We start from the raw sequence: 27,423 nt of genomic DNA on the forward strand, positions 1-27,423 counted from the left end.
CTGCCCTCAGTCCTCACACTTTACTGCACGTTCTAGTCCCTTTTACTCACCCTCCTATTATCTACATCTAGCTCCACCTACATGACAAATCATGTTGTTTCACTTTGGCCATATCAGGTGCGGCGGACGTCTCATATGCTTTCAAAATCACTGTAACAGCAAAAACCCACTACTCGGACTCCTTTTTGTCATGCCTTGTAAACACTACATTTAAACATGGAACGATATAAAGCGGGAGAGTGGGAGCGAATGAGGGGGACTTATCTACCTATCCAGGCAAAGGTCGCTTTGTGTTCTGTTTGGTGAATGCAGTCTTGTTCACCGGTTTCTCTGTTTGCTTTCTCACTTATCAATGCTACAACTGAACTTTGTGATGCCAGTGACATCACCATTGCAAAGGTTTACTTCATCCCTGCGGACTCTAAATCCTCTGACTGTAGCAACAGTCAAATCTGAGCCCCTTCCCCTGGTACAATATATCCCAACACAAGAACGATGGCCTTTTTGAACGGCAGCAGCGTCACTTTGACTTCCACGTGCTAATATAGTAACCAGGAGACGTCTGTGCAGGAGAACTGCTCTTGGTAAAACATACATGTTTGAGGCATTCATCTCAACGGAGAACAGCAGTGCTCTCTGCCAGGTTGAATGAAGTTTGTATTATTTATTACAGGTTTCAGCCACAAGTAAACAACAATTATCAACACGAGTGCATCTTGGTGTAGCAGTTTCAATTAGGTGAATTAACTACACTACAAATGCTGGATTGATAGTCAGAGAATTCTACAGAAACCTGCTGAAGTGGTGATAACATCTCTCTCCACTCCACCCCCATCCCAGCTTCCCAAATTCCACATCAATGATCACACAAAAAGGGACTGCAAGGGGCTTGTTTTAGTTTCCGTGGGAGAATTCCTATCTCGTTTACCAAAAAGCTGCAAACACAGACATCCTTGTTGGGATTTTTTAGAACAAAGACATTATTACACATGTTAAAAGCCCAATGTCTGAAAAAATCGTATTCTTATTACTGTTGTTGTTGCTTTTATTAAGATTTTTTTAAATAGCATAACGATCCAGGCCTAGTTTTGGCTCTAAAGCCTGGGTTGGGATGAAACCACTGAAATTCAACACAAAATTGCCTCAGCAGGTTAATAATAACATACAAAAGTTCAGGTAAGACAGATTAGACCCATTTACATTGTTAAGCTACATTTGCTGGAAACTATTTTCGCCTTTTTAGTCAGTCAGGCAACACACCCAGAACCTGACTGCCTTACTATTGTAATTCCCTGGGTACCAGGGAATTTCTACATAGTGACACACACTGAATGAAAGTTTAAGTTATTCACCCAGGGTCTGCAACGTCTCCAGGTGAAGCTAACAACTACTGCAATACTGAAAAGGAATGTCGCAGTACAGAAACAAATCACCACGGCTGAACAACCTTGCACAGTATGACAGAAATAGTATCTAATAAGGTCGGACATAAAGCGTTTAATAAGACGTGACATCAAAGACAAAACACGCACAGAAAGTTGGCACAAACTCTTTAGCTACAGGGCTGCTCATTAAAAAGGAAACAGAATGATTGTGCTGCATTTGTCTCACAGTGTCTTCGCTCGTGCCAATGCAAGTCAATGCAAGTAACATAATTTATTAGGGACCTGGGGCGCCTCTGTCAGTGCGCCCCAGGGTGGCTGTGGCTACAATGTAGCTTGCCATCACCAGTGTGTGAATGTGTGTGTGAATGGGTGGATGACTGGATATGTAAAGCGCTTTGGGGTCCTTAGGGACTAGTAAAGCGCTATATAAATACAGGCCATTTACCATTTACCTTTTTAAAATAAATAAATAAATTGAGGTCATTGTATGTACAAATGATACCTAGAACCCCAGATCTTGGGCTTCAGACATCTCTAAACATTTTCTCATTGACTGTCCTACTATTGGATCTGTATATTACATAGACTGGATATTATGGGTATATGTTAAGTTGATGCATACAGCTCTTGTTGTGCACGGAGAAGCCCCGCTCACCTCCTCGGACTAAGACTTACGTAAGACAGACAAAGATGAAAAGTGGAGATAGTCACAGCACAGTCAAAACGATTGCATCTACAGATGAAAATCTTTGACATGCTTAAAAAAAGTGAAACGGGTGCATTGCCGGTGAGCAGAAAACCTTGGCCTCATAATTTAAAATGAAAAAGTAAACAAAGGCTTCTTTTCACACGAAGCATAGCGTCAGAAAAAGAATGTAAGATAGGAAAACCCACTGGATCAATCCGATGAAGTTTAGATCCTTTTCATTTACACAAGTTCCTCAATGGCTAATTTTCATGCTTCTATTTTATGCTTTATTGCTGAATCATCATATAGCATTTTTAAATCACCTAGTGAACAAAAGACCTAGAATATAACATTATGATTTCAATAGATGATATTGTTTTACATTCTTTGCTTTCTCAAGTGCATTTAACACTACTCAAGTCACTTTTCAACCAAGGAAGCTGCTACCAAGGAAGAATCTACAGTAAACACATCCACACCTTGGCTTTCATTACAACTCCAGATCACTACAGAAATACATAATTCTGCAGCAGTTGCTATATAAATAATGGTAAGGAGGAGCACCAGGGGGTGCTCTGTAGATGCCAACTATTTGTGTAAAAATTAAGGGAAAAGAAGAGTTTCCCAAATCTGGAACCTAACCTTTATTTATTTTCTTATCTTCTACTTTCTGCTGCCCCCTCCAGGCTTCTCCACATCAGCTCACCGAGCTCCATCACTATGTCCATGAATATTCTCTATGATATTCCTCTTTTCCTCCTGCCTGGCAGCACCATTTATAACATAAATAGCCCAATATATGTCTACGATGCCTCCACAGTACATGCCCAGACCATCTCAGCCTTGCCTCACTATCTTCTGTCTCCAAACTGCTCAACCTGAGTTGTTCCTGTAAAGTACTCATTTCTAATCTTGTGCATTCTGGATACTCCCAACCAAAATCTTTGTAAATTCAACTCTGCTACCTCCAGTCTCCTATATTTTTTTTTGTCAGTGCCACCATCTCAAAACCATACATCACAGTAGGTCTCACTAGCATCTTAAAAACCTTCCCTTTTACTCCTGCTGCTATCCTTCTGTCACAAATGACCCAAGACACTCATCTCCAACGACTTAAACTGCCTTTGTTCACCTCACTTGCTTTAAATTCTTTAAACTCACTTCCTCAGCCTTCAGAACAAGAACAGACTGCAGCACACTGCATCAGTGTGCTCTAAAATCATTGGCCTGCCTGTCAGAACTCTGGCACAGGTTTTCAGCCAACAGGCCCTTAGACAGGAAGCCAAAATCTCTCACATTCTTCACCCGCATTTCAATGGCTCCCCTCTGGGCGACACCACTGCTGCATTTCCTGCAGGACTGAGAGGAGCAGAGCCACATTTGTCCCCAAAGCCACTCTGCTTTTTAACTCCAGCCGATAAGATCATTTCCCACACCAGAAACATAAACTACCCTCTTCTACTACCAACACTTTATTCACTTTTCAGTCAGTTTAATTTTAAAACTGTATATACTGTATATTCTGTGTATTTATTATTTCACTCTTATTGCCTGTTCTTATTGTCCTTATCTTCAATGTTATGCTGCTCTGTTGTTTGTTAATTGCCCCTTGGGGATAAATAAAGTCTTCTGATTCTGATCTACCTCCACTATGTCCAACATCTCAGGCTGTCTTTCACCTGCTCCCTACTCTCACTACTGATTACAGTGTCATCTGTCCAACAAGACCCATCTGTTATCCTATCTATCCATATAGCATTACAAACAAGCAGGGGCTAAGAACCAACCACTGATGTAATCGCATGCCCTTAAACTATTTTATCATGAAATGCACACCTCACCAATATGTCATTAAGCAGATCCGCACCACCCTCAACTACAGTACTTCTCTGTCACCCCTGACTTCCTCATATAGTAGAGTACCACAGTTCCTCTCTTGGCACTCCATCATAAACTTTCTATACTTTGTTTTCTTACATTTGTTTAATCTTTTTATAATTATTATTATTATTGTTATTATTATTATTGACTATCATACAGAGAATTAGGCTGTATTTTTAAGTTTAAGTTGACCTGGTCAGCCATATCATCCGCTCACCATAAAATGAAAAATCCAAGACATTTTCTTTGGATTCTAATAACAGACTTGACTGAAAAATACCCGAACCTACATCACCTGATTTTAACATCTTCTGTCTTCAGCTGATTCAAAGTCATCATGTCTAGCAGTAGTAGCTCACTCTTCCAGCAAAGCTCGGCATATTGGCGGCATGTATGGGGTTACTTGTATCTTCCTTTGACTTGCCAAAGCCCGGAAACGCATTTAAAGAATTAATAAATAATAACCCAACCGTCTTCTAGAGAAACTCGGAAAGTCATGCTCAGCTGTTAACACCTCTTTGCTGTTGTGTTTTCTACAGTCATTGCTACTAACAGATGCCACTTCCTTTCGCCATCCTTTTGACTGAATGAGAACACTGGCGCCATCTAGAGGTGGACTACATTTCCTCAAGCACTACAAGCTTCCGTTTTGAATTGTCGGCGTTGCTATTATTAGTTGACCTTACATGTAAGTACACAGTCAGATCCATATGAGGATTTGCACACTGACACAATTCACCATAGTTGATTTTAAATCACAGAGTCTTTCATCTTTAGAGTTTTAACACTGCATTAACTTGTTATGAATTAAAGCCATTTTCATACCCTCCCCACCCTTGTTAGAGGCTTAAATGTAATTGGAGAATTAACTATAAGGACTGGTTTTCGTAACTGATTGAAACTGATCTGGAGTCAATGACTACCTGAAGTTTAAAATCCATGGACATCACCAAATACGTTTTTTCCTTTGAGATGCTCAGCGAGGCCTTTACTGCAGCCACCTGCAGTTTCTGCTTATTTGTGCGTCAATCTGCCCGCAGTTTTCCATGCTGTGGGGTTTGCTTTTTGCTGCTTTTTGCTGTCTCTCTGATAGGTTTATTTGGCTTTTTTGTTGTTGTTGTTGTTGTTGTTGCATCAGCATTTCTCTAAACCTTATATTGAACATTCCAGTTAAAAGATATCAAATGCAAGTCCAATATTTGGAATCAACTCCAGATCATTTATCCATTTAATTTGTCTTTGAATAATGAGGGAATGTGCCTCACCTGGCCATCAAACTGTTCATCAGCCCAGTGTCCAATTACAATACTCAAACAAAAAAAATGTCATTGTCTAAATATTCATGTAACTGACTGTGTGGTGGTACTTCTTCAGATGGACATTTTATTTTTCTATTCTTCTCTCCCAGTGGGCTGTAACATAGTGGACTATTGCTTATATTACCTCACGTCTATATTTGCTGTGGGAAATGGGCCTAGTTTGAGAGTGGTTTTGTGTGTCACAGTTGTTGTGAGCCAGTGGCTATGATTGGGTTGTGCTCATTTAAGGCAGGTGTATTTGATTAAACTCACACTCTGGTCTGCTGCCGTCTGAATTATACAATTAAGATGCAATTGAGTACATTTTTTCTCTGTGTGCAGGCCAAGGCCTACTATACGCCCTAGCCTAAAGGCAGAGTTGGTTTGCTGAGGTCGGGGTGATTGCCAGCCTACTACTTACAGGGTGGTGGGTCTTGTAGAAAAACTGCTGTTCCCTGTTAAAGTTGTTGGCGTGTGAAGTGTAACTGACTTGTGGCATCGCTGGTCCTGGCCTTGGACTGTGTGTTTTATCCCTTTTTGTAAGTGGGTCATAGCACTGTTTTATGTCTTTGTTTTTTTTATGATCACTGTACTAATAAATTATCTTTTAAAATTTTATTGATTTTCATTTTTTGCCCATGGCTGAGATGGTTGGTCAAATTAACAGGGCACTAAATGGCTGTCTAATTTGCTGCAGATAGACAATTTCATCATGTTTTAACTGTTGGTTAATTTTGACTTCTGTTTTGTAGCGGTGTATGAACAGCAGGGGGTGGTATTCACCAAAAATTTATAAAATTATCCATGAACCAATCACTAAATAAAAGGGTTTAATCTTGTGATATCAGGAGTATTTTTACTCTTTACATATTTTGACATGTACCCTAAAATATTTGGTCTCCTAGCAGGAGTTTTTGCACATAACAATAATCTCCACAGGAAATATGTTGAGCAGAGGTATCCTTACATGCTGACCCTGCTGTGCAGAAGGCCCTGTTGTTTTCCGCTCTGTTGGTTTCACACATTGTCCGTGAGTGGTCCTCAGCAGCCCTCAGGGCATTCCTGGACAATGATTTAACTTGTGTGGCAGAAGCCACCACAAAAAACTAACAGGATGCAAAAGAAAACCACAAAATTTCTTAATACCGCTAAAGGAAATTGCTAATGAGCATAAACTGGCAAATGACTTCCTGCAATTTCACAAATTGAAAGACTGGAATACTAAGATTTTATCTGAGTTGGTCTGAGACACCCAGCATTTGTGGTTTTATATGTCAAAGAAAAAAATATCTATTTTCTGTATCTGTTTATATACGAACAACTTACACCACAAATAACTACAGCGACGCTCAAGCAAATGGAGGCCAAATCTTCTCTGCTGTCTGACACTTCGGTGAGACGGGACTTGACAATCTTATGTGTGAAAACATTTGTGAGCCCATATGTGTCTGCGTTTCACTCCCACCTTTGCAACGGGCCCCTTCAACACTCTGTTGTTGGAGAGGGCCCACATGGAAGTGATTATGCTGAGCAGAGAGTGAAATTACAGAGAGAACCTACAGAACTGGAGCCTTCCAACAGCCACTCATTCACACAGATTTACTCACATATTCACAAGCACAATAGTGAACACATGTACAGTGAAAGAATTAACTTCAGCTGTGAGGCTCAAAATATGCTTGTTTTGTGCTTTAAGGTTTAAAAGTATCCCTTCCTTTTCACATATTGGACTGACTGGCATCAAAAGCTGTATACTTGAGAGGGTCTAAATTGCAATCTTTTTGGTTTTTTGTATCTTAGCATTTACCCTTACAGTTCTTGGAGACTTAAGGTGGACATCGATGTTATTTCATGTATTTCTTTTCTATCATTGATGTATTAAATACACGTGGACCCCTGTGTGGCTGATTTTTGAGTTAAGTAGCACAGAAACATTCATGTTCAAGCTCTGCTGCCACCCTGCCTTTACATTTCCATTGCTGGCTCTTTTGGTACAAGGCCACAGCATGACTTCCACCCCACCTTCCCAGCCCTGGGCTGGAGTGAGAATCGGCCAAGGCTGTAAATTCCTCAGAAAGAGTTGTTAGGAGGGCCTCCATTAAAATAAGGGGGGCGGCACTCGCCAGAGAGGAGCCGACTCAAGAAGTCGTCATTGAAGCCTGAGGCCCTACTGAGGCTCATGAGAGAGTAACAGATTAGATTAGAGTATTGCCATCTCATTCTCTTCAATAAATTTAGTTTATCTTTAGATGCAGGTGCTCAGAGTGCTGCCATGTTTCATTAATGGGTCAATAAGAGTGATTTTGCTGCCTTGTGAATTATCTGTAGGGGGTTAATTGACCTGTCAATTAAAAGCTGCGATTACTTCAACAGCTGTTGCATTATGTGGCTTTTTAGACTCACCGTAGCCCCCTGCTGAATAGGACTAAACTGCCTCAAGTGTTTTTGCAAGACATGGAACAAAAAGAAGCTTAAATACCAAAAAAGAACAAGTCATATTTGTGATTGCTCTATTCTTAAACTATAAGAGGTGAGAAGACTGATCGGATAGCAGTTCCAAAATAAGATAATTAATACAGTGAAATTGTAAGTATGGAGTTGACACTAAAAGTTCATTCCAGAGTATCTAGCAGCATCTTTACATTCATAACAAGATAGGTGAGCGCTGTGTCAGACTAGAGGCTTGTCCTGTGACACTAACATAGTGAAAAGCCTGTGTTCCAGAGAGATGTTGAAAGCACACTTTTTCAAGTGACGTCATCTTTTCAGAGTAACAAAGCTATAACATCACATCAGCATGGTTTGATAGTCGTAGTGATTTTTTTCCAGGGGCCCGTACTGCAGAGCTCGCTCAACTTCTAATGAATTTGAAGGATATCAATTTGAAGAATCTTTAATCTCTTTTACTTTTAAACCCACTTCTTGGTGATACCCTGTGAACTGCTGCTATGGGAAGCGGTCTGTAAATGTGTATCACTTGTGGTTTTAAGGCACAGAGAACTTTCCAGCACAGAAACGTTGATATTTATCTGTGTGTGAAACAGATAAGAGCTTTTAAAATAGAAAAATAAATAAATAACGAGGCAATAGTGCATGCTGGAGGTCTCTATAATACTGTTTGGCTGGCTGTCGCAGCATCCAAAAAAATGGCTGACTCCATGGAAGCAAAGGAAGTGACATAAAAATACCCACTCCCAGAGCTCTCTCCTCTCTCTAAAGACTGAGCTCTATTAAATTAAATGACTTCTTGTCTTGATTATCTCTGTCAGCATGATCTAGAGTCTTTAACCACTGCCATAGAAAGCTTGGGAAGGATGTGTGTTTTGTCTGGCACCATTTCTGTCATAACTAGAGGCTCTGAACTCTTTAGTCACCTCTTTTACTTGCATAGCTGGATGAAGAGTTTTCCTTCTGCCGCTGGACTTGGTTTTATCAGCACCTTTGACACTTTCTGGGCCAGACTCAATCATTTAAAACTTGATGGGTTCAAACTGCCACTTTTATCTTATATATATTATATATTCAGTCTGGGCTTCACTTACATGATAACAGCTCTTGTCAAGGTCTCTAATAATCTGCTGCTCACATCTGACTCTGGGCTGGTTGTGTCTTAATTCTGCTAGATTTTATCTGAGCTTTTTATACTGCAGATCACAATATGTTAGTGAGCCATTTGAAAAAACTGTTGGCATCAGTGATCTAGCGCTGGATTGGTTCATTTCATATCTTTCTAGCAGGTCATTCTCCGTAAGGATCAGTGATGCCTCTTCTTTTGATGCACTATTTTCTTACAGAGTCCCCCAGGGATCTGTCTTTGATCCTCCATTTTTTAAACAACCTACATACTTCTGGTTGGACGAATGCTTCAGAAACACAGTATAGATTTTCATTGCTATGCAAACAATCCACAACTCTATGTTTCAACCTGGTACTATTGATAACTTATACATTAGGTCTTGTGTAGAAGAAGTTAGAATCTGGACGTCTAAAAACTTCCTTAAGCTGAATGACTAAAAAAAATGAAACAATCATAACTGCACCTTCCTCCCATAGCTCTGGTCAATGTCTCGAAAATATTTGCAAAGAGGCTTGCAATTTGAAGATATGATGTTGATGATGACATATCATGATGTCCTGTTTCATTCAGTTTTGACAGAAATCAAAAATTGTACCATTCCTGTTGCAGTCCTATTTAAAGAAGGTCACTTGTGATCTTATTTCTTCTAGAATTGATTACTGCAACGCACTTTACTCAGGCATCAGTTACCATACCATACACAGACTGCAGTCAACTCTGAATGATGCTCCAACGGCTTTTAACACAAAAGGAGCGACCACATTACACCAGTCCTTTGCACGATTTCAGTAGTTACCTGTTAGTTTTAGATTTGATGTTCAGATTTTATTGTTGGTTTTTAAAGCTCTAAGTGGTGTGGGCCCTGTCTATATCTGTGTAAAGCTGTCTGCCTGGCGACAGGACCACAAGTTTTGTAACACAAATTTATATTTTTGGGCTTTATCGTGTGCATACATTGTGAGTACATTCATAGTCTCCATAACATTGAAATTTGCAACTTTACAAAAATAAATATGTTCAGCTGTGGGAAAAAAAACACAACACAGTAGCAGAAAAACTTGTGCTTTAGTCCCTAACACTGTGTGTGTTATCATTTGCTACTTGTACCATCATTCTGACAGTTTATGAGAGAGACATAGTTGTGTACACAGTGTGGTGTCTAGATGCACATTAACCAATCCTTTTACTTCAAACACACTCCTCCCAATCAAGACCATTATTATCCCAGGCCTACTGCAGGCTCCCAAAATATCAGTCATGCAGCTGTCGGCACCTCTCTGCTCGGCAGCTGGAAAGGCTCTGAGCCACTCCCCTACTTTCTACACTGATTCTGCACCCTTGTCCTTGAAGGCAGGGGACTAAATAAACTCCCCCAACATCCCAGTGTCAGTGTCAACAGTTTATGTTTGAATTCTTGTCAAAGCCACCTTTGCATTGTCTGTGCGCTTATGAGCATACAATAGCACATAGATACATGTCAATAAAAATCAGCCAACGAGAAAGTAAAGGCGGGTACACTTTCTAGTTTTAACTGTGTTCACCAAATCAATGCGATTTGGAAACCAACAAAGTGTAGTGATCGCTAATAAGAAGAGCTGGACATCTTGTTAGAAATGATGTATGCCTACAGACCCCATTATCATCTCCTTTCACTGATGAGATAAAAGAAACCTTTATTAGTTCCACACATGGGAAATTTTTGGTCACGGCAGAAGTACAAGAGCAGTAAAAAATTAAGAGAAAAATAATATAATAGAATAAGATAAACAGAATAACATACTATACAAAATAGAAAGAACACTATATACAGTAGGATAAGTACTATACAAATAGAATAAAATACTTTGTTACATAGGGAAAATTGCACATCCAGGAAACAGGGTGAGAGTTACAAATGTGTATGAGATTTTTGTGTGTGGTCCTCTGCAGAGACCATGTTGTAGAGTCTAACAGCAGTAGGGAGGAAAGACCGGCAAAATCTCTCCGTCCCACATCGTGGGTGCCACAGCCTTTCACTTTTCAATCCATGGTTGTGGGTGGTGTAATAACCATATTAATATTAAAGTAAATGGATATTTTAAATTACTTTTTTTTAAATCAGCAAAGTTATTTGTACTAAGTAATGTAGTTCTTCAAATATCATGGCTTGTGAGGTAACAATGAGGGGGAAAAAAGTCAGCAATTAGAAAATGATTTTAATGACGACCAAAAGAAAGACACCTCTTTACGGTGACCCTTTATGGCTGGAAGCCCTGAATCAAAGTCAGAAGCTGAAATACACATTTAAACCATCATATTTCTGCCAATTTGTTACACTTGATTCCACTCTGAAAGCAAATGGCATGAGGAGAAAGAACATATGGCATGTCCTCTTGAGACTTCAAGGCAATATAAGACAAATAGATAGAGTATGTGCTCTGGAAAACCTCAGCTACTCTCCTATGGTTAGGATAATGTATGACTGCAACTAATCCAGCCTTCTGAGCATGGGTTCCTTCTTGATTTTGTGCCAAGATTTGATTAGAAACAGGCTTACTACATGTCTGGATCCCTTTTTCTTCCTTTCCTTTTTTTCTAACCATTTTCCTCTTTTTCTTAGTCCTTTGTCTGGTTGAAGCACTTTCACAGGCTGGATAAAAAGTTACAAGCTAAGAAAATGTTCATAGTACATTAGAGCATGCTCAAAAGATGGATCTACAGAACCTGTGAGAACACTGACTAACAACACGATCCTTTTCCGACATGCCTAGACCTTCGTCTAATAGGAGCGACACCATAATATCAACTCTAGAAACATTCTTCCTGTCTTCATGATCCTTGACTTGTCCCTTCTTGCCCCCAAGCAAGCTGGAACCAACTGCATGCAAGATTTAAGATCAGAGACCAACAACATGAGACTGCAGCTTCCGAGAAACGTGGAAACAACATTAAAGAGCCGAATTTACTCTGGATAGTTACCAGCGCTTGCGTAGATAATATTAACAGTTTTATGCATAAAGTTAAAGTTTTAGGCATAAAACTCCAACTAATGCTTCACATTTTTAAACTGTTCTCTCCATGGATAGAGATTGTGAAGTTCACCAAGTAGAATCTGTATTGAACTACCCCAGATAGGTCACTGGGCATAGAAAACATTAAAGACTTACTCACAGAGTATATTTTACAATTTATTTTTGTGGGACAAGTTACTAGGAGCAGCATCTGATTCTATTTAGTTTTGATGGTTTGCGATCAAAGGTTTTTGTTCTCAGAATATTTGCCAAATCACAATTATGTCTCTCCTCATTTGGATTCTCATTTTCTTTCTCTCTTTGTTTTTTTTTTCTCTCTCTGCAAGACAAAAGCAAATAATTCTGAATTTTCCATCAGGCTCTCCAAATCCCTCCTCCCCTAAATCCTAAAACAATCTCACTCTCTTCACCACTGGGACCCCACCCACATACCGCCTCTCTTCATTCTCTCACACTTCATTCGTTTCTCTGCTTCAGTGCAAAGCCAAACAAGCCAGCCATTAAGCTGAGTATAGCGCAGGAAGTGGGCCTTCGGGCCAGCCAGTACTGTTTACATGAAGCTTGTCAGGTTTCAGCGGCACTTTGAAGTGAGCAGCACAGGAGACTGTCTGTCACTAGGCAAAGGCCCAGCACTGCTCCACTGACTCACTCACATTCCCCCCATTCATCTGAGCGGAGAGAGGCAGGGAGGGTGGAGACATAGAGGGTGTAAAAGGGCAGAATAGAGGAGGCAGGTAGATTTATGGTTTTCCCCCCTTAGAGTCTCTGTTCTTACCTTTAATCACTCTTACCCATCTGTTATTACAACCCGTCTTTATTAAACCCTTGGTGAGGATATAAAAAAGACAAACATCAAATAAATATAACAACCCATTGGTCGTGATATAAGTCGAAAAGGTAACTCAAATTAGAATATTATCCAGAGAGGTGCAGACTAACTCACTCACTCACTAACAGTATATACTATATGCATACACTATATGCATGCCTCTAGCCAAGAGCTTCTGCTCTGAGGCACAGGGATCAGCTTTCTCTTACACATCCATCTACTTCATGACATCACTGCAGAGACGATTGAGTTTCAGCCATAAGCAGCTTGGGGGATTCCAACTTGCTACAATACACAGAGAGTCCAGAGAAGTAACAACAGCAAATGAATATTTTTCTTCCGCCTTCACCGACCGCACAAGCGGGAACATTTTCACACCTATGCAACAGCACAGGCTTGGCTTGCCAGAAGATTCCCATTAGTTTACACAACAGGCAAGAAAAAAAAGTTTCTTGTTGTTGTTCAGCACTCGAACGCAATGTTAATGTACATGTGTGAAGATGTTCCCTGCTGCATTCTTACATGGTGGCATTAGTTGCTTAGGCACAACCCCCCCCCTCCCCAGATGTTCAATATTTTACAATTTACTGACAGAGTAAGTGATTAACAGGCGAATTGTGTTTATACTGACAGGCTCAACGTACGTGGATTCCTTGTATTTCCCTGGGGGATAATTCTGTGTTCAATAATCACTTTAACTGTTGCCCGTCAGTCTGAGGCAACAGATGTTCAGGTGTGATACAACCCTCACCCCTTGAGAAAACAATGTGGCTGTGCTTGAATTAAAGAAAATCACACGTTAACAACAGGGTTTAATTGTTAAAACAATACTGAACACATATAAGAGCAGAAAGATGAGAAAAAAAACCTCACACAAAGCATGATGTTCCTGTCTAACCACAAGTTCAAAATTCATAGTCATGAGTTGATATCTGTAAATTCTGCAGAGACTCTGCACATGTTTTCCGTAAATTAAGGATAACAACACAATGTTCTAATCTATAATCACAAATTAACAGAAAAGAAAACGCAAAAAGAACAAAAAACAGGCATGTCTTTGTCTGGGCTTGTGGCATTCATACAGTGCAAAATTACTTAGTTTGAGTACACTAGCAGATAAGGTAAAGTATTTACTTTTTAAATACAATAATATAATGTTGTGTTTTTACAAATACTATTTACAATTTTGTAAAACTGTACATGAAATGTTTTTGCAAGAGTTCAAAAAAATTCAAATCAGTCATTCAGTCTGTGTTCTATTGTCTGCTGGATCATCACTCCCCAGAGTTTATGGAGGCTTTAAGAAAGGAACCAGAGAAGGTGAGGAGAGCAATCAGCACATGGCATCCATAGCCATGATTGTTATTTGTTCACACAGTCAGGTTCAGTCTGTGTTTATCCAGCTTGTGTTTTTCTCAAAATCCAACCCTCAGTTTGGCATGCAAGTGGGACTAGAAAGCTGAGGCAAACACAAATGCTACAGCTACTCACTGTGCTACTTACCTATGACATGAGGTATAGATAATAAAACAAATAATAATCCCAGCAACACTCATGTGCTTTCACTCTACACAGTGGTCTCTCCGTGTTTGCCATTTGTCAGCCTTGTGTAAAACTTATGCCAGGAGTTCAGAGTCTTTCCAGACCAGATCCAGAAACCAGAGGTGATGCCCACTATCAGAGTCATCAGATATTTGATCATGAAGACGGTGAAGTCTGGTGTCATGTGGGGTCCAGGATGCATAGGGCAGGGAATGGCCAGGCTCCTGCAGTTGTGGCTGACCCAGCTGTGCTCCCAGTGGGGCCGAAAGGCCTGCTCATAGAAGAAGCATGCAATAACAATGGTGGCAGGTACCGTGTAGAGCACGCTGAACACCCCGATCCGTACCATTAATCGCTCCAGCTTCTCCGTCTTGGTGCCATCGTGTTTCATGATGGTGCGGATTCTGAACAGTGACACAAAGCCAGCCAGCAAGAAAGAGGTGCCGATGAAAAGATAAATGAAGAGAGGGGCCAAAACAAAGCCCCGCAGAGGATCCAGGTTGCTGAGACTCACAAAGCAGACTCCGCTGAGCACATCACCTTCAATCTGCCCAATGGCCAGGATGCTAATGGTCTTGACAGCTGGCACTGCCCAGGCTGCCAGGTGAAAATACTGAGAGTTAGCTTCAATGGCCTCGTGGCCCCATTTCATACCTGCAGCCAGGAACCAGGTGAGCGATAGAATGACCCACCATATGGAGCTGGCCATGCTGAAGAAATAGAGCATCATGAAGAGGATAGTACAGCCTTCTTTTTTGGTGCCTTGGACTATGGTCTTATAGCCATCAGGGGTGAAGCTGTCATTGCACGCCACCCTATCACCGAGGAAGAAGCCTGCTATGTAGGCAATGGAGACCATAGTGTAACAGCCAGACAAGAAGATGATGGGCCGCTCTGGGTATCTGAAGCGTTGCATGTCAACTAAATAAGTGGTTACTGTGAATAACGTAGATGCACAACAAAGCACAGACCAAACTAGAATCCATATGCGCGAGAAATGAATTTCTTTATCACTGAAAAACATTTTCCCACCGCTCCTAGATGACTCACAGGGAGCGGCACAGTCCTTCTCTTCTAAAAATTTATAATTCAAATATGGGGGAACTTTAAGAACAGACGGGCAATGGAATGGCCTTCCACGTGGGGGGATTATGGAGACATCCGACGTTCCTGGAACAGATATAACCGGAGGGACGGTGGCAGTGGAGGAGTCATTTTGGCCCACGCAGATTTGTCCATCTCCCAGCACAGGGAAGTTTTCGCAGCGCAATCGGTCCGGCCACTGAAAGCCAAACTTGTTCATAAGAGCCTCGCAGCCCTGCTTGGCCCTCTCACAAATCGATCTGCATGGAGGAATGGCCTTTTCCAAAACTGTACAAACAGGCGCATACATGGAACACAGGAAGAATTTCAACTCTGGCGAGCACTGTACCTTCACGAGCGGGTAAAACTGGTGCACTTCGAGCCCTGCGTCCTCCTGGTTGGAATGACCCACTAAATTGGGCATGATGGTTTGGTTATAAGCAATGTCCGTGCACAGAGGTATCGAAATCGGCTGACAAAATCCATGTTCCGGGACAACTATTCCGTTGTCGCCTTGATACTGTGCTGATATCAGCAGGGGCAGCAGGACCGCAAAAAAAAAAGTTTTGCAAAAACGCATCTTCCCAAGTTTAAGTATCAACTACAGCCTGATAAAGTCGCTGTAAATTTATCTAGTGAGCTCCTTCGTATTATCAGTTCTCCAGTAACAGTAAGTCTCTATAGGGGGGCAAAGTTGCTCCTCTCTTTGTTGCTTAGTCTCTGCTTAAACACTGCTGGCTGACTTTTTTCTCTTCTAAATACTCAAATTCCCTTCGGGCCAGCGTTAGTGAGAAATACGCCACAACATCCGGTACAATCTTTCAAAATAAAATCCCAATATGATTTTGAAGGAAAATACTCGAGTCTCAGATATTTTTGCTTTAATGCCTAACACCCGCACCAACACCATCATCAGTAACAATCAGCATCATAATCATAATCGTAGCTTTGGTTGAAGGTTGAAGGCAGACAATCTATGCAGTTTCAATGGCATCTGCGGCATCAGAGCCAGAGACTCTGGAGACATTTGAGTCAGGAAGTGACAGGGGGTGACTGAACACATGTATTATTATCATGGACAATCCATTTCACCTACTCCATTCTTCACTGTGGAGGCAGCAGGGCTGATTCTCTATCAGGCTTATTTGTTATTCTACATTCCCATTGTTGTCTGTGTCTATGATTTATGGGATATGTGTAATATGCTCTTTTGCACAATCTGAGTCTTATTTTAAGTTCATTTTAATTTTCTTTATTGTTATCGCTTATTGTTATACACAATTAAGACAGAAAATCAACAACAACCTTGCAGAAAATAAGAACTTCATGATGGGTACTTTTACTTCAACAACTTTAACAATACTTTAACAATGTTCTTTTTATTCTAAATTATAGTGTTTTTTTATTTTTTTATTTTTATCTCGGACCCACATTCTTGCATGGATTAAGAGGGTTCAATATCTGACCTGAACAACCTGCACCCATGGATTACAAATTTGGGGGTTCTTTTGTCGACCAAAATCGGTTCTGTTCCGTTTAGGCCCACTAGAATGCGCATGCTCTTATTTTGAAGGAACACTTTCTTGTCTACTGGTTGCATTTTGAGACTCTTTGAAATTAACTCCACAGCTGGAGTGGTGTGGTAGAATAGACTTTACAAGCGCCCCTTAAACTAAAATGTAGATAGGAGAAGGGTTTCGTGTCACTTTCAAGTGTCCATCAGTAACTCAGTTTGTTTGTATGTACTAAGATCATAATATCTTCATTTTAAAATTAATTTAATGAACAAACTGCAGACCTAAAACTGACTACTACCACTTATATTAGAAGAAATGATTATTATAATAAAGATAGTATTTACATGTTCTGCTTAACATAGCCTATATAGCCTTTATACACAGTTTCTGTGTAAGGTGTTTTTTATGTTAGCACCTGCCATGCCACACCATGGTATAAATTATGGGGGAGGGGATGCCGCTACATGTTGCTATGCCCCTTTGTTTTCTGCTTGATGTTAATTGGAGTAAAAGTATAATCCCTCAGCCTCAGCCAATGTGCTTTCAGGTCGCGAGGGCAACATCGAACATCTCCTGGGTGGACTTGAGGACGGCACGAGAGGGATTAAGGCGATGATTGTCGAGAAAACTGTTGAAACTCCTTAAGTTCGCCTTGTTTGACTAAATGCGGGTAGGTAACTTTAAACGGTACATTTTGCTGACCAAAAAGTTAAAAAATAAAATAAAATTAGAAAAAATTTACTGGTAAAAGCGTTAGGCTAAAGCTACGGGTTAAATTAGCAAAGTCATCATCAAAGTTTGCTAGCTTGTCCAGTTACATAAACGGCTAGTTAAGTTTGCTAAGTTGGCTAGCTGAAAAGTTGCCTTTTCCCGAAAAAGTAGTTTGCTAATGTATTTTCCATATCTGTCAAATGTCTTAATTTACTATGCAAATCTTTATAAAAATGTTTCGTTCTTTGTACATTGCCAGAGCTGTAACCGAGTACTGAAGAACCAAAGGGGAGTTCAGAATGGCGTTTGATGGACGTCAGAGCGCATTTGCAAATTCACTCTTCCACAGCTATCAACGTCAGGTACGCAGGAATAAACAGTAATTTAGGCTAAGGTACTTTGCATATTTGAAATATCTCCATTTCTTAAGAGTTTATGATAGGCCAACTCACTGATGATCATTTTTCCCCCTCCATAGTTAACCATATTGGTTAACTTGGGTTATGGGACAAAGGAAAAAATGCAGTTCATCCCAAAGGTTTTTTTTTGTTTTTTTTTTTTTTTTAGTTCAGATTAGAACCACACTAAGGAATGAAACAATGTTTTAATTATGATCTCTAAAGTTGTGCTTGCAATTCTTGGAAGTTTTTCTTTCTTTCTTTTTTAAGTTCCTTGTATCGCATAGAGATGTTTTAAAATTGTCAAATAAATAGGTCTACCCTGGGGTTTCTTCCCAGTTGGATGTACTTGTAAACCTTCTGTTACACATCCCAACCACCTTAACTGGGTCCTTTTGACATGCAGGAGCAGGGGATCTACTCCAGGAATTCCTTTGGACGTCTGAGCTTCTTAACTTGTCTTTTAAGTCTGAGCCCAGCCACCATATGGAAGAAACTAATTTCTTCTGTTTGTATTCATGACCTCACTTTTTTGGTCAATATCCAGATTACCTGATCCTAGGTGAAGGTTGGGATATTGATAGATTGGTAAATCAAAAGCTCTTTGTTCATTAGGCAGTCCAGTACTGCTAATGCCACACTGCTGGTCCAACTTGCACTCTGTCTTCCCATCACTTGTGGATAAGATCCCGAGATACTTGCTTCTTGAACCTTGCTTAAGGCAGTCTCTCTCCCCCAACACAGAGGGAGCATACCACCGTTTTCCAGCAGAGAACCATGGCCTCAGATTTGGAGGTGGTGATTCTCATTGCAGCCATTTCATGCTTGGCTGCAAACTGCTCCAGTGTATGCGGGAGGTCACGCTTTGACCTTGCAAAAATCCTCTGTGGTATAGTATGAGATTCCCAAAGTGAGTGACACCCCCCCCCCTGCCGCCGCCGCCGCCGCCGCCGCCGCCCCCCCTGCCTGGCTATGCTTTGAGATCCTGTTGATGAAACTCAAGAACAGGATTGGAAACGAGAGGCGACCCTCTCACTCCAACACCCACTGAAAAAGCTGCTAGGCTTTTGCCAATATATTTTAGTTCAAAAACTGGCAAATAAATTAACATTATCATTTCAAATGTAATTATTTGAAATAATTTCAATTCCGTATTTTTACAGAGTTAAAATTGTCTGTGAAAGTTTTAGCTTAAGTGTTGTAATTTGCATTAGTTTGCCTTATATGAGATTGGATTTTCTTTATTTCAGGTGGGTGTTAATGCGGGAGGTGGAAATGGCAGTACGGTAGCAATACCCTTCATTTCCATCCCCAGTGCGTCACAGCAGGAACAGGACACTGCATCCTATATGCCCTGGTCTTATTCTACTCAGGATGATCCTTATGAACTCATTAGATGTGCCCAGCCCAGCATTAAAAGCAGGTATTCACCTAAATGAAGTTGTAAGCAGTTTCATTGCTATGCAGCAATGCTTGTTCAATCAAAACGGCTATTTGTTATTTCCTAAGAATTTATTTTCTGTTACTTTAAGGAAACCCCCTGAAAATGCTGATTATGGTGGTGAGAGTGATCTACAGGGTCTAGTGTCAAATATTTTGGATGATGCAGATTCACAGGATAGCTTCTACAGTGAAGGGTATGTCATTATTGTGATGCATGTAGTAGTTTACTTCATGCTACAGTGTGCATTGTAAAACGTAATAATCAACAGAATAAGATATGTGAAAGTTTTACCTGCTTAAAATAGTTTGTGATTACTGTCACTAAAGGAATTCCTCAATTCCTCTTTTAGGACCCTACCTACATGCAATCCCATCTGGTCTCCAAAGACATTGAGTGAAGAACTGCTACAGTATTTAGAATCTGAGGCAAAACTGCAGCATAACCCTTCCTTTACTCCAAACTATGTATCTCAGGAAAGTTTCAGTAAAGCACAGCATCGGTCAGGAGACAAAGATGTTGGTGAGCTAATGCAACAGTCGAATGGCCTTGTTTCTAATCGACAGTGGCTTTTTAATGGAGAGAGCTACCTACCCCATCCCCAAAAGCTGCCACCAGGTCTACCAGTACCAAATGCTGGAAGCAGCTATACATCACAGATGCAGCAGAACAAACATGTCAACATGCCATCTTATAATAAAGGAGTCAATGGTCAGGCTTTTAATAATTTTCCTGACATCAGTGACATTTTTAGACCTCAAAGTGAAAACAACACACCCTGTTTTGAATCTTTCTATGAAGATGACTACATCCAGAACAGCATAAAGCCAAATGGTAATGGGCAGTATGTACCAGAACACATTAACCATCTGGTCAGCAGCTTTCAGTCATTAATGACACATGGGAATGATGGTGTGTATTGTGGAGACCTGGGAAACATGCATAAGCAGATAGTGGGCATGGACCATGAAGACAACGTGGCTGAACAATGGAAAATAACCAGTCCTACAATGTCAAGACAGAATTCTCCTGGAAATCAGATTCCAAAACAGCTGATGGGGGAATTGGGGACAGTGCAAAGAGAAAGAAACAGAGTGAAGAAACAAACATTCAAAAAGGATGGCTTTCAAGATCTACCCAATTTCTACCCTCAAAGCACAGAGTATGTCCAACAGCCAAAGCAATTCCCTACACTGTTAAATCCCCCAAATCAATACCCCAAAAAGATGGTGCATAGAGAGAACATAAATGTAACTACAAACCAGTATTCAAAACATCAGCTGCAGAATAAGACAAAATCTCAGGTTCAGAAAGAAAAAAGCAAAATGCAAGCAAATGGATTTCTAAGAGAGGGCTTTGCTAGGAGGCCCCAGTTCAACACTTTCATGAGAGAGGGGGAAGCACAGCTCCTTTCACAAAACCCATACTTTGACTTCCAGGAGACTGTGCAGTATAAAAGATTTGATGGTGAAAACGGCATGGTCAGTGCAGGGAATGTACAGCAGTTCATGCCCTTAATGTATCCTGTAAATGACCCCAGGAGGTACTCGGGGATCCCTGTCAAATCCAACTTCAGCTCTAGATCCACACAGCCTTATGCAAGTAGTGTTCCTGGCATGGAAGCAGATGATGTGATTCCACTTAATGAATCTGCAGCTTTCAACTCCTACCTCAGCGACATGAGGACCCACAGAAGGGACAGTACTTATCATGGAATGGCCTCAGCAATGACAACTTCAGTGTTAAGGAATCATGGAGGACCAGTGATTCAGCTTTACTTCTACCTGGATGAGTGTTATGAGCAGTGGAGGTGTTTGGAGAAGGAGAGAAAAAGGGTATGCCATCAAGTCCTGATTTTGTGTTAGAGGATATTAGGAGTAGAAGCCCTCTTCAATCTAAAGTTATAAAAAAAGTTTATTTTATAGAAATTAAGTTAATGAGGTCATTTGCTCAGCTGATGAAACATGATACAAATACAGCTTTTGTGTGTGCAATACAACTGAATTATACTAGTAAATGTATTTTTAGTCAGCTTGGGTCCAGAATAGAATAGAATAGCCTTTATTGTCATTGTACAAGGTACAACGAAATTGGAGTGCCACTCCCTTGGTGCAAAATGCAATAATAAATATAAAATATAAAAAGTACAATAAAACAACCGAATCTCTCTATTGCTAATATTTAGCATCAGCTTGAGAAAAATCTGTTTGCAGCTTATGATGTACAAAAATATTTTGTTGGTATTTATAAAAAAAAAAATTCTACCCTTTAAAAATTTTTAAGGTTGTCATATTCTTGTATATTTTCTATTTTAGACAGAAGTCATCCTTACAAAAACATTTCTTGAGAAAAGAAGTCCAGCAGTGACCAACAGTAACCTGCCCAAAACTCCACCAAATCCCACAAGAGTTGACCACCTCATTGTTAATCAGATAAAAGAACAAGCAAAGGTGAGAGCCCTGAATTTAATGCTTATATACTGTCACCTACAAGGGAATTTTATCACAGCAGTTACCAGTTGTTAACAGTTACAGGCAACTCAGTTCCTACATTTTTTTTTTTTTTAAGCAGGGGCACTAATTAAAAATCATACATGCATATAAAATACTGCCCCAGTAAGGCAAACAGTTAATCTTAATTGTTTCCTTACATTGTATTTATAATAGATGGGTTTAAATTGTGGCCTTGGTCATTTTTTGTGGAGTGTGTCAATTGCTCAGACTACACAAACAAACAAAAACCCCATAAGTGGCAAATACACTAACATGACCTAACTTATAGTAGTATACAAAAGTCTTGAGCCACCAATTTCTTTTGTTTTTCTTCCAAGCAGCCAGACTGTCTTGTAATTTTTTTAAAAAGTGGTTTTCAGCAGTATTTCTCCTGGGTTTATGAATGCCTATTAAAGTAGTCATTTACACATGCTTTCCAATCCAGTGCTTTAACATGATCATTTCTTTAGAGGAATATTTTGTTTTGTTAAGCCTTATAGCATTAATCTATGAATCATTCAAGGATAAAAAGCCCCCTAACTCTGGGGCTTTCCACATAGAGCAGACAACTTAGGAAATAACCAATTTTAAATTGTGTCTTTAGACACTTTACTAACAGCCTGTTTTTATGTCTAAATATGCATATCATATACATGCATATCTATCTATATATTGTATTTTCACCTATTGCCTATAGTCAGAGCAAAATTAAAAGAAATGAAATGTTTTAAGACCTTTGGACATTTTAACTGTAAACCTAGTCAACTTCAATATTTTTTTTTTTTTTTTTACATTTTGTATTATTTTCATGCATGATATGTCATCATTCCTTGGGATTGGTCTTTTATTATTATTTTTTTAATTGATCTTTTTGTGATGTGTTACAGGTGGCAAGTCTTCTGGAGAAAATGGAGTGTCTATGTGGTGTTCCCCTTCCAGCAAACATCCACACAGCCCTGAAAAAGAATCATATGGCCATTTGTGTCACACAGGCAAGATGTAAGGAGGAGGCTGTGAACATGACCAAGCACCAGTGGCAGAGACCTAATTTCACAAAGGACCGAGGTAATCCACGTAGTGGTAGACAATGTTGTATGCATGTTCCATGTTGCATGTCCTAATGTGTTCTTTTTCACAGACACCTTGTTGGTGGTCGTGGCTCTGAAGGACCTAGCTGCTACCACTAGGAAGCTCTGCACAGCTCTGTGGTGTGCCCTCCAGATCACACTGCCAAAACCCATCATCATCCAGGATCATCATATTATCAAGGAAGACGCAAACAAGGAGAAGTGCCCTTCTTCATTTGAAAGATACTCTTTTAGGTTATAATTTAGCAAGCGACAAGTATGAGTTGAAGATAAAATTAAAGTCACTCCACATTGCCCTGCTTTTAAGTGTTCTATAGCTAGCAGGGTCAATGAAACAAAGGTTATTGTAGTATTACCTAACTGAAAGTCAAAACCACATTTTATCTGCAACACAAAGATCACTGCAGAGTATGAGATGAGCAATTTAAAAGTGCGATGACTTCATCATTTGGTTTCAGAGAGCTTCTTTCGTTGTGTAGGAATTGCATGAAATATTTTATCCTGCTGCATCTTAACTTAATTTCATTCAATTAGTGTCAGACGCAATCAACACAAATCTTGCACCATCACTGTTGTATTTAAAGGCACTATTTATGTAGAAGATTTCAGTCAATCTTCATTGTTTTACTTATTTATTGGAATGTAATGGAACCTCAGTTCTGGGTATTCCCAAGCAATAATTGATTCTCAAGGGCAGTAGCTTAAAATGAACATGCTAATTATTAAAATGCTTTCTGAAATATTCCAACTGATTTCAACAGCTTCAGTTTTTCATATTTAACTTTAAAATTCTACAATGGGAAAAGTTTTTATCTGCAATTTGGTGCCACTAATGTAAATTTCTAATAAAAAATATAGATTTTAAGTTTTAATCACACTTCCAGCTAGAAACATGGTATTAACAGACATATCGGTGGGATGTTAAACTCTGAAAACACTGAAATGTTCAAATACTTGCTGCATATCAGTGTCAATAGTTTTGGATAAATGTTCCATTTAGTATTTAACACTTTAATTATTTGTTATTAACTGTAATCATAATTCTGTTATGTGAAATGTAGTCTTAAGCGAAAATATGGTCAAGCTTTAAAGTGTAGCATCTAAAAAATTGAATGCATTAATCAATTAAAAAACATCAGTGAATTGACAGTTTGTCATCAAGGGACCAAAACATTGAGGCATTACAAAGAATTCTCAGGAAATACATATTGTGTCATTTCTTCCCTCGTGTGCTTTGTGAATGAGCAGTGTTGTTCTATTCCTGCTATTTTAATGTTTCTGTTGGATTTTTTCTTGTTTGAAGTGGGAAAAAAAGCAAAAATAAAGCAATTTCCTTGCTGAAAAGTGTTTTTTTTTTTTATTTATTTTAAAAGATGAACCGTAAACATTCAGAATGATGGTACATAATATATTTGAGGTCATTTACAACTGCTGTGTTCTTAAAAAAAACATTGAGTTATTACAGCAGCACATGCCTTTAATCAAAAATGTTTTGAAAAATGAAGGCATTTGCAAGATGTGGCAAAGGATAACAGGCTCAACTGTTGAGTTAAAACTATTTGGGTTTCTTCACCCCCCTTACGATTAGTTCAATTTCAGGTTCAGCAGTATAATTTCATCATTTAAGGTTAAATGTACTTTTAGCCAACTCAAAGCATACTATGTATTTGTTGGAAAAACTATATTTGGCAGACTTAAGTGAAAATTTGACTAACAAGGGATTGACCATGTTCATCATTGACATACAGCTTTGTTTTTTTTAAACATCTGTTTAACTCTGAAAACAAAAGACATTTATTTTTATTCTTAACATATAGTTTGTTATTCACACACACATGAGAAACAAACAAGGGTCTGATGTGGATGGTGTTCAGCTGAAAAAGAGCCAAAGACTTTTTTTTTTTTAAAATATTGTAGCAAAAATCTTTTTTACAAAGTGTCCTTTCTTTTGGTTTTATCTTTTGCGTTCACCCTTCTGTGTACGCTTCTTCTCCTTCTCTTTTCTGTCCTGTTTAGCTAGTTTGTCCTTCTCTCGCTGCATCTTGTCCATTTCCTTCTTCTTTTGAGCTTCTTCGCGAGCCTGGTCCCGCTTTTGCTTTTGTCTGTTCAGCACCAGCTCCACATTGGTGTTTTTGAACAGGCCTGACACTTTGAGTAAAGGACAAGTGGAAGAAAACTAAAATCTGTACACATCATGGTTATGTATCAATTATCCATTCTTTGGGTTAGACTTGGTTACATACAATTGTAAAATATCTGCACAAAGGATACTTTTATCATTTCCAGTGATATTTCCAGTTGTTGGCTCCTCTTCTTCAGCTTCAGTGCTTTAGTCAAGGAAAGAACTGACATCTTAAGGGTTATGACTGCACTGGATGAGACAAACAGTTTCCCTCATTTCCTTTGCATGGTGAAAAATATGGATGATTGCCAAACTGACTGCAGACTTACTGTTTTTTCAATCAATAAATCAAGGATATTCCTCTTCGTCTGTTACATTAGCATATTGAGCGAGAAGGGCTTCTTTCCTTTTCTTGGACTCCTCAGACACCTCTTTCTGCTTCACCACAATCTGAGCTTGTTTTTCTATCATACTGGCAATGGCCTGGACCTCTGCTATAGAGAAGAAAGGACAAAAAATGTGCTTTTGCTATTTTAGATTTTTTTCCTCTCTCGCTGTCAGTATATAGGTTTACTAGCAGATGGAGCCATGAGGGCAATATGTCTCCACACAGCATAACACTTCCTTATGGTTATGTACATAGTCAACATTCTCATTCCAAACTCAAGCCTACATTCTGGTTTCAGTCTTGGGGGCTGCTTTTGTTAGTGTTTCCAGGAAATCTCTCCCTTGGATAGAAGTGTCACAAAGCACTCTGCTTTAAACTCAAGGCAAACGATCTTCAACTCATAGATGTAATGCTTCTGTAAGTTTAACCAGTATTAAAGACAGCCTAAGTAGCAAGCTGTCTTTTCCCTTTTCAGTCTGGATTTAAATAAACTGATGAATCTGCCATCCTTTGATGAATTTATTCTTGTGTTCTTTGTAGAGAAGATATACAACTTTGATCGCAGACTACAGGCTTACCTGTGATTCCTAGATTTTTTAAAAGCAGAGTTGAAGGTAATGCCTTAAGCTTTCAGGTCCCTCTTCTGTGGAACTACCTCATAGTTTAGATCTGGGAGACAGACACCCTCTCTACTTTTAAGAGTAGGCTTAAAATGTTGAAAAGGTTATATTTAAGGCTGGATCAGGTGACCCTGAACCATCCCTTAGTTAGGCTTCATTAAGCTTGGCTTGCTGGGGGGCTTCCTATGATGTACTGAGTGTTTCTTAACTCACCTCTTTTCACCCTGTGTGCTTAAACACCACTATTGCATTTTAATCATTAGTAATTATTAAACACTGACTCGCTCCCATGCTTTGGCTTTTGCCCTGTTTGCTTTCCCCTTACTCCCAACTGAGTAACTCTGAGTCAAGGACAATAAATATGGTATCGGGAATGAATCAGTCATACAATACCATCATCAGCATCCTTTTTGGCTGCAGATTTGCTGCAACACTCTTCCCACTGCTTTATGATCTGTTTACAGACATCTTCCACTGTGTTCTCCTCCTGTACACAAATGACAGCGAATTCAAGCAAGTCACACAGAAGTAACAACTCGAATTCTGACCTCACTACATAAAACATATTTTTTTCAGGAGCAGTGATAAGACAAGAAGTTTAGATACGTTATTTTATCAATATATATATATATATAAACTGCACTAGGTGATTTACTGTATTTTTTCTGAGCCGCAAACGTAAAAACGTCTCGGAAAATGTAGAAAAGCCTTTATTTGTTACGTGGTGCGCATCATTGCGGCTTAAGACCACATTCATCTAAAACCTGGCGATTTCTTAGTGGGGTTTGGCGAAACAATTTGACCTATATTACTACTGGATCTTAGCTAAAGAAACTTAATAGCATCTACGGTCGATCATTAGTGCCACATATAGAGGCTGACATCAGCACTGTCACTTGGTAAGCTACCAGGAGACCGACAAGACGGACAGCAACAGACGAGAAAACACAGCCTTGTTGGGAGAACCGAACATGCGCTTCGAATATTCACCAAAAATGCAGATAAAATTCCTTGAAGCGCATCTTCTTTCTCCTCGTCGGTCTCCTCCTCTTGCAGAATCCCTAAAATGTACGCCCCATACACCTCACGATCCACTTCTAACAAGTCCAGTCGATCATTTAGCCAGCTTTCAAACTCCCCGGCGTCTGTCAAGGGCGCAGCCATCTTGGCCCCTTTGGGTCCTACGATGCAGCTCGGCTGTCCGTTGTCATTGCCTGCGAAAAAGAAAAAGTTTTAAAGGTGTTTGACAATTCAGCATTTCAATACAAAGGACAGAAAAAGCGCGACCAAGGTAATGAATCGTTTTTATTTTGTAACAAGCTAATACACAAATGTAGCAGCTGATTGGCTGA

At 39.6% G+C, this 27,423-nt stretch overlaps 3 protein-coding genes and 1 long non-coding RNA gene across 6 annotated transcripts in view; 2 read left to right on the plus strand and 2 right to left on the minus strand.

Moving 5' to 3' along the window:
* Window positions 1–13,464: 13,464 nt before the first annotated feature.
* On the minus strand, window positions 13,465–16,072 carry LOC309705144 (frizzled-2-like). The gene has a single exon (XM_082530762.1). It carries the CDS (start codon window positions 15,872–15,874, stop codon window positions 14,237–14,239), a length of 1,638 nt encoding a protein of 545 aa, XP_082386888.1. The 5' UTR covers window positions 15,875–16,072; the 3' UTR covers window positions 13,465–14,236.
* Window positions 16,073–16,925: 853 nt separating this feature from the next.
* Window positions 16,926–24,066, plus strand: moto (minamoto). Of its 2 annotated transcripts, XM_082529985.1 has the most exons (9): window positions 16,926–17,032; window positions 17,359–17,481; window positions 17,782–17,884; window positions 19,171–19,343; window positions 19,453–19,557; window positions 19,714–21,196; window positions 21,677–21,811; window positions 22,741–22,918; window positions 22,992–24,066. In XM_082529985.1, exons 3-9 carry the CDS (start codon window positions 17,822–17,824, stop codon window positions 23,180–23,182), a joined length of 2,328 nt encoding a protein of 775 aa, XP_082386111.1. In that variant the 5' UTR covers window positions 16,926–17,032; window positions 17,359–17,481; window positions 17,782–17,821; the 3' UTR covers window positions 23,183–24,066. The 2 variants fall into 2 exon arrangements, with proteins under 2 accessions (XP_082386111.1, XP_082386110.1); XM_082529984.1 differs by lacking the exon at window positions 16,926–17,032 and having other exon boundaries at window positions 17,263–17,481.
* A 269-nt stretch (window positions 24,067–24,335) lies between these two features.
* Window positions 24,336–27,272, minus strand: ccdc43 (coiled-coil domain containing 43). 2 transcript variants are annotated; one of them, XM_082529987.1, is made up of 5 exons: window positions 27,062–27,272; window positions 26,465–26,558; window positions 25,422–25,554; window positions 25,213–25,265; window positions 24,336–25,083 (listed from the first exon to the last, which is right to left on the minus strand). In XM_082529987.1, exons 1-5 carry the CDS (start codon window positions 27,233–27,235, stop codon window positions 24,896–24,898), a joined length of 642 nt encoding a protein of 213 aa, XP_082386113.1. In that variant the 5' UTR covers window positions 27,236–27,272; the 3' UTR covers window positions 24,336–24,895. The 2 variants fall into 2 exon arrangements, with proteins under 2 accessions (XP_082386113.1, XP_082386112.1); XM_082529986.1 differs by having other exon boundaries at window positions 25,422–25,557; window positions 27,062–27,270.
* Window positions 27,232–27,423, plus strand: part of LOC309704656 — a 30,911-nt gene continuing 30,719 nt past the window's right edge. The window contains exon 1 of the long non-coding RNA XR_014276325.1: window positions 27,232–27,362. This is a non-coding gene — a long non-coding RNA (uncharacterized lncRNA). The remainder of the gene's footprint in view (window positions 27,363–27,423) is intronic.

Source organism: Aulonocara stuartgranti (genome assembly GCF_965226115.1).
Source record: "Aulonocara stuartgranti genome assembly, chromosome: 4".
Taxonomy (NCBI): Eukaryota; Metazoa; Chordata; class Actinopteri; order Cichliformes; family Cichlidae; genus Aulonocara; species Aulonocara stuartgranti.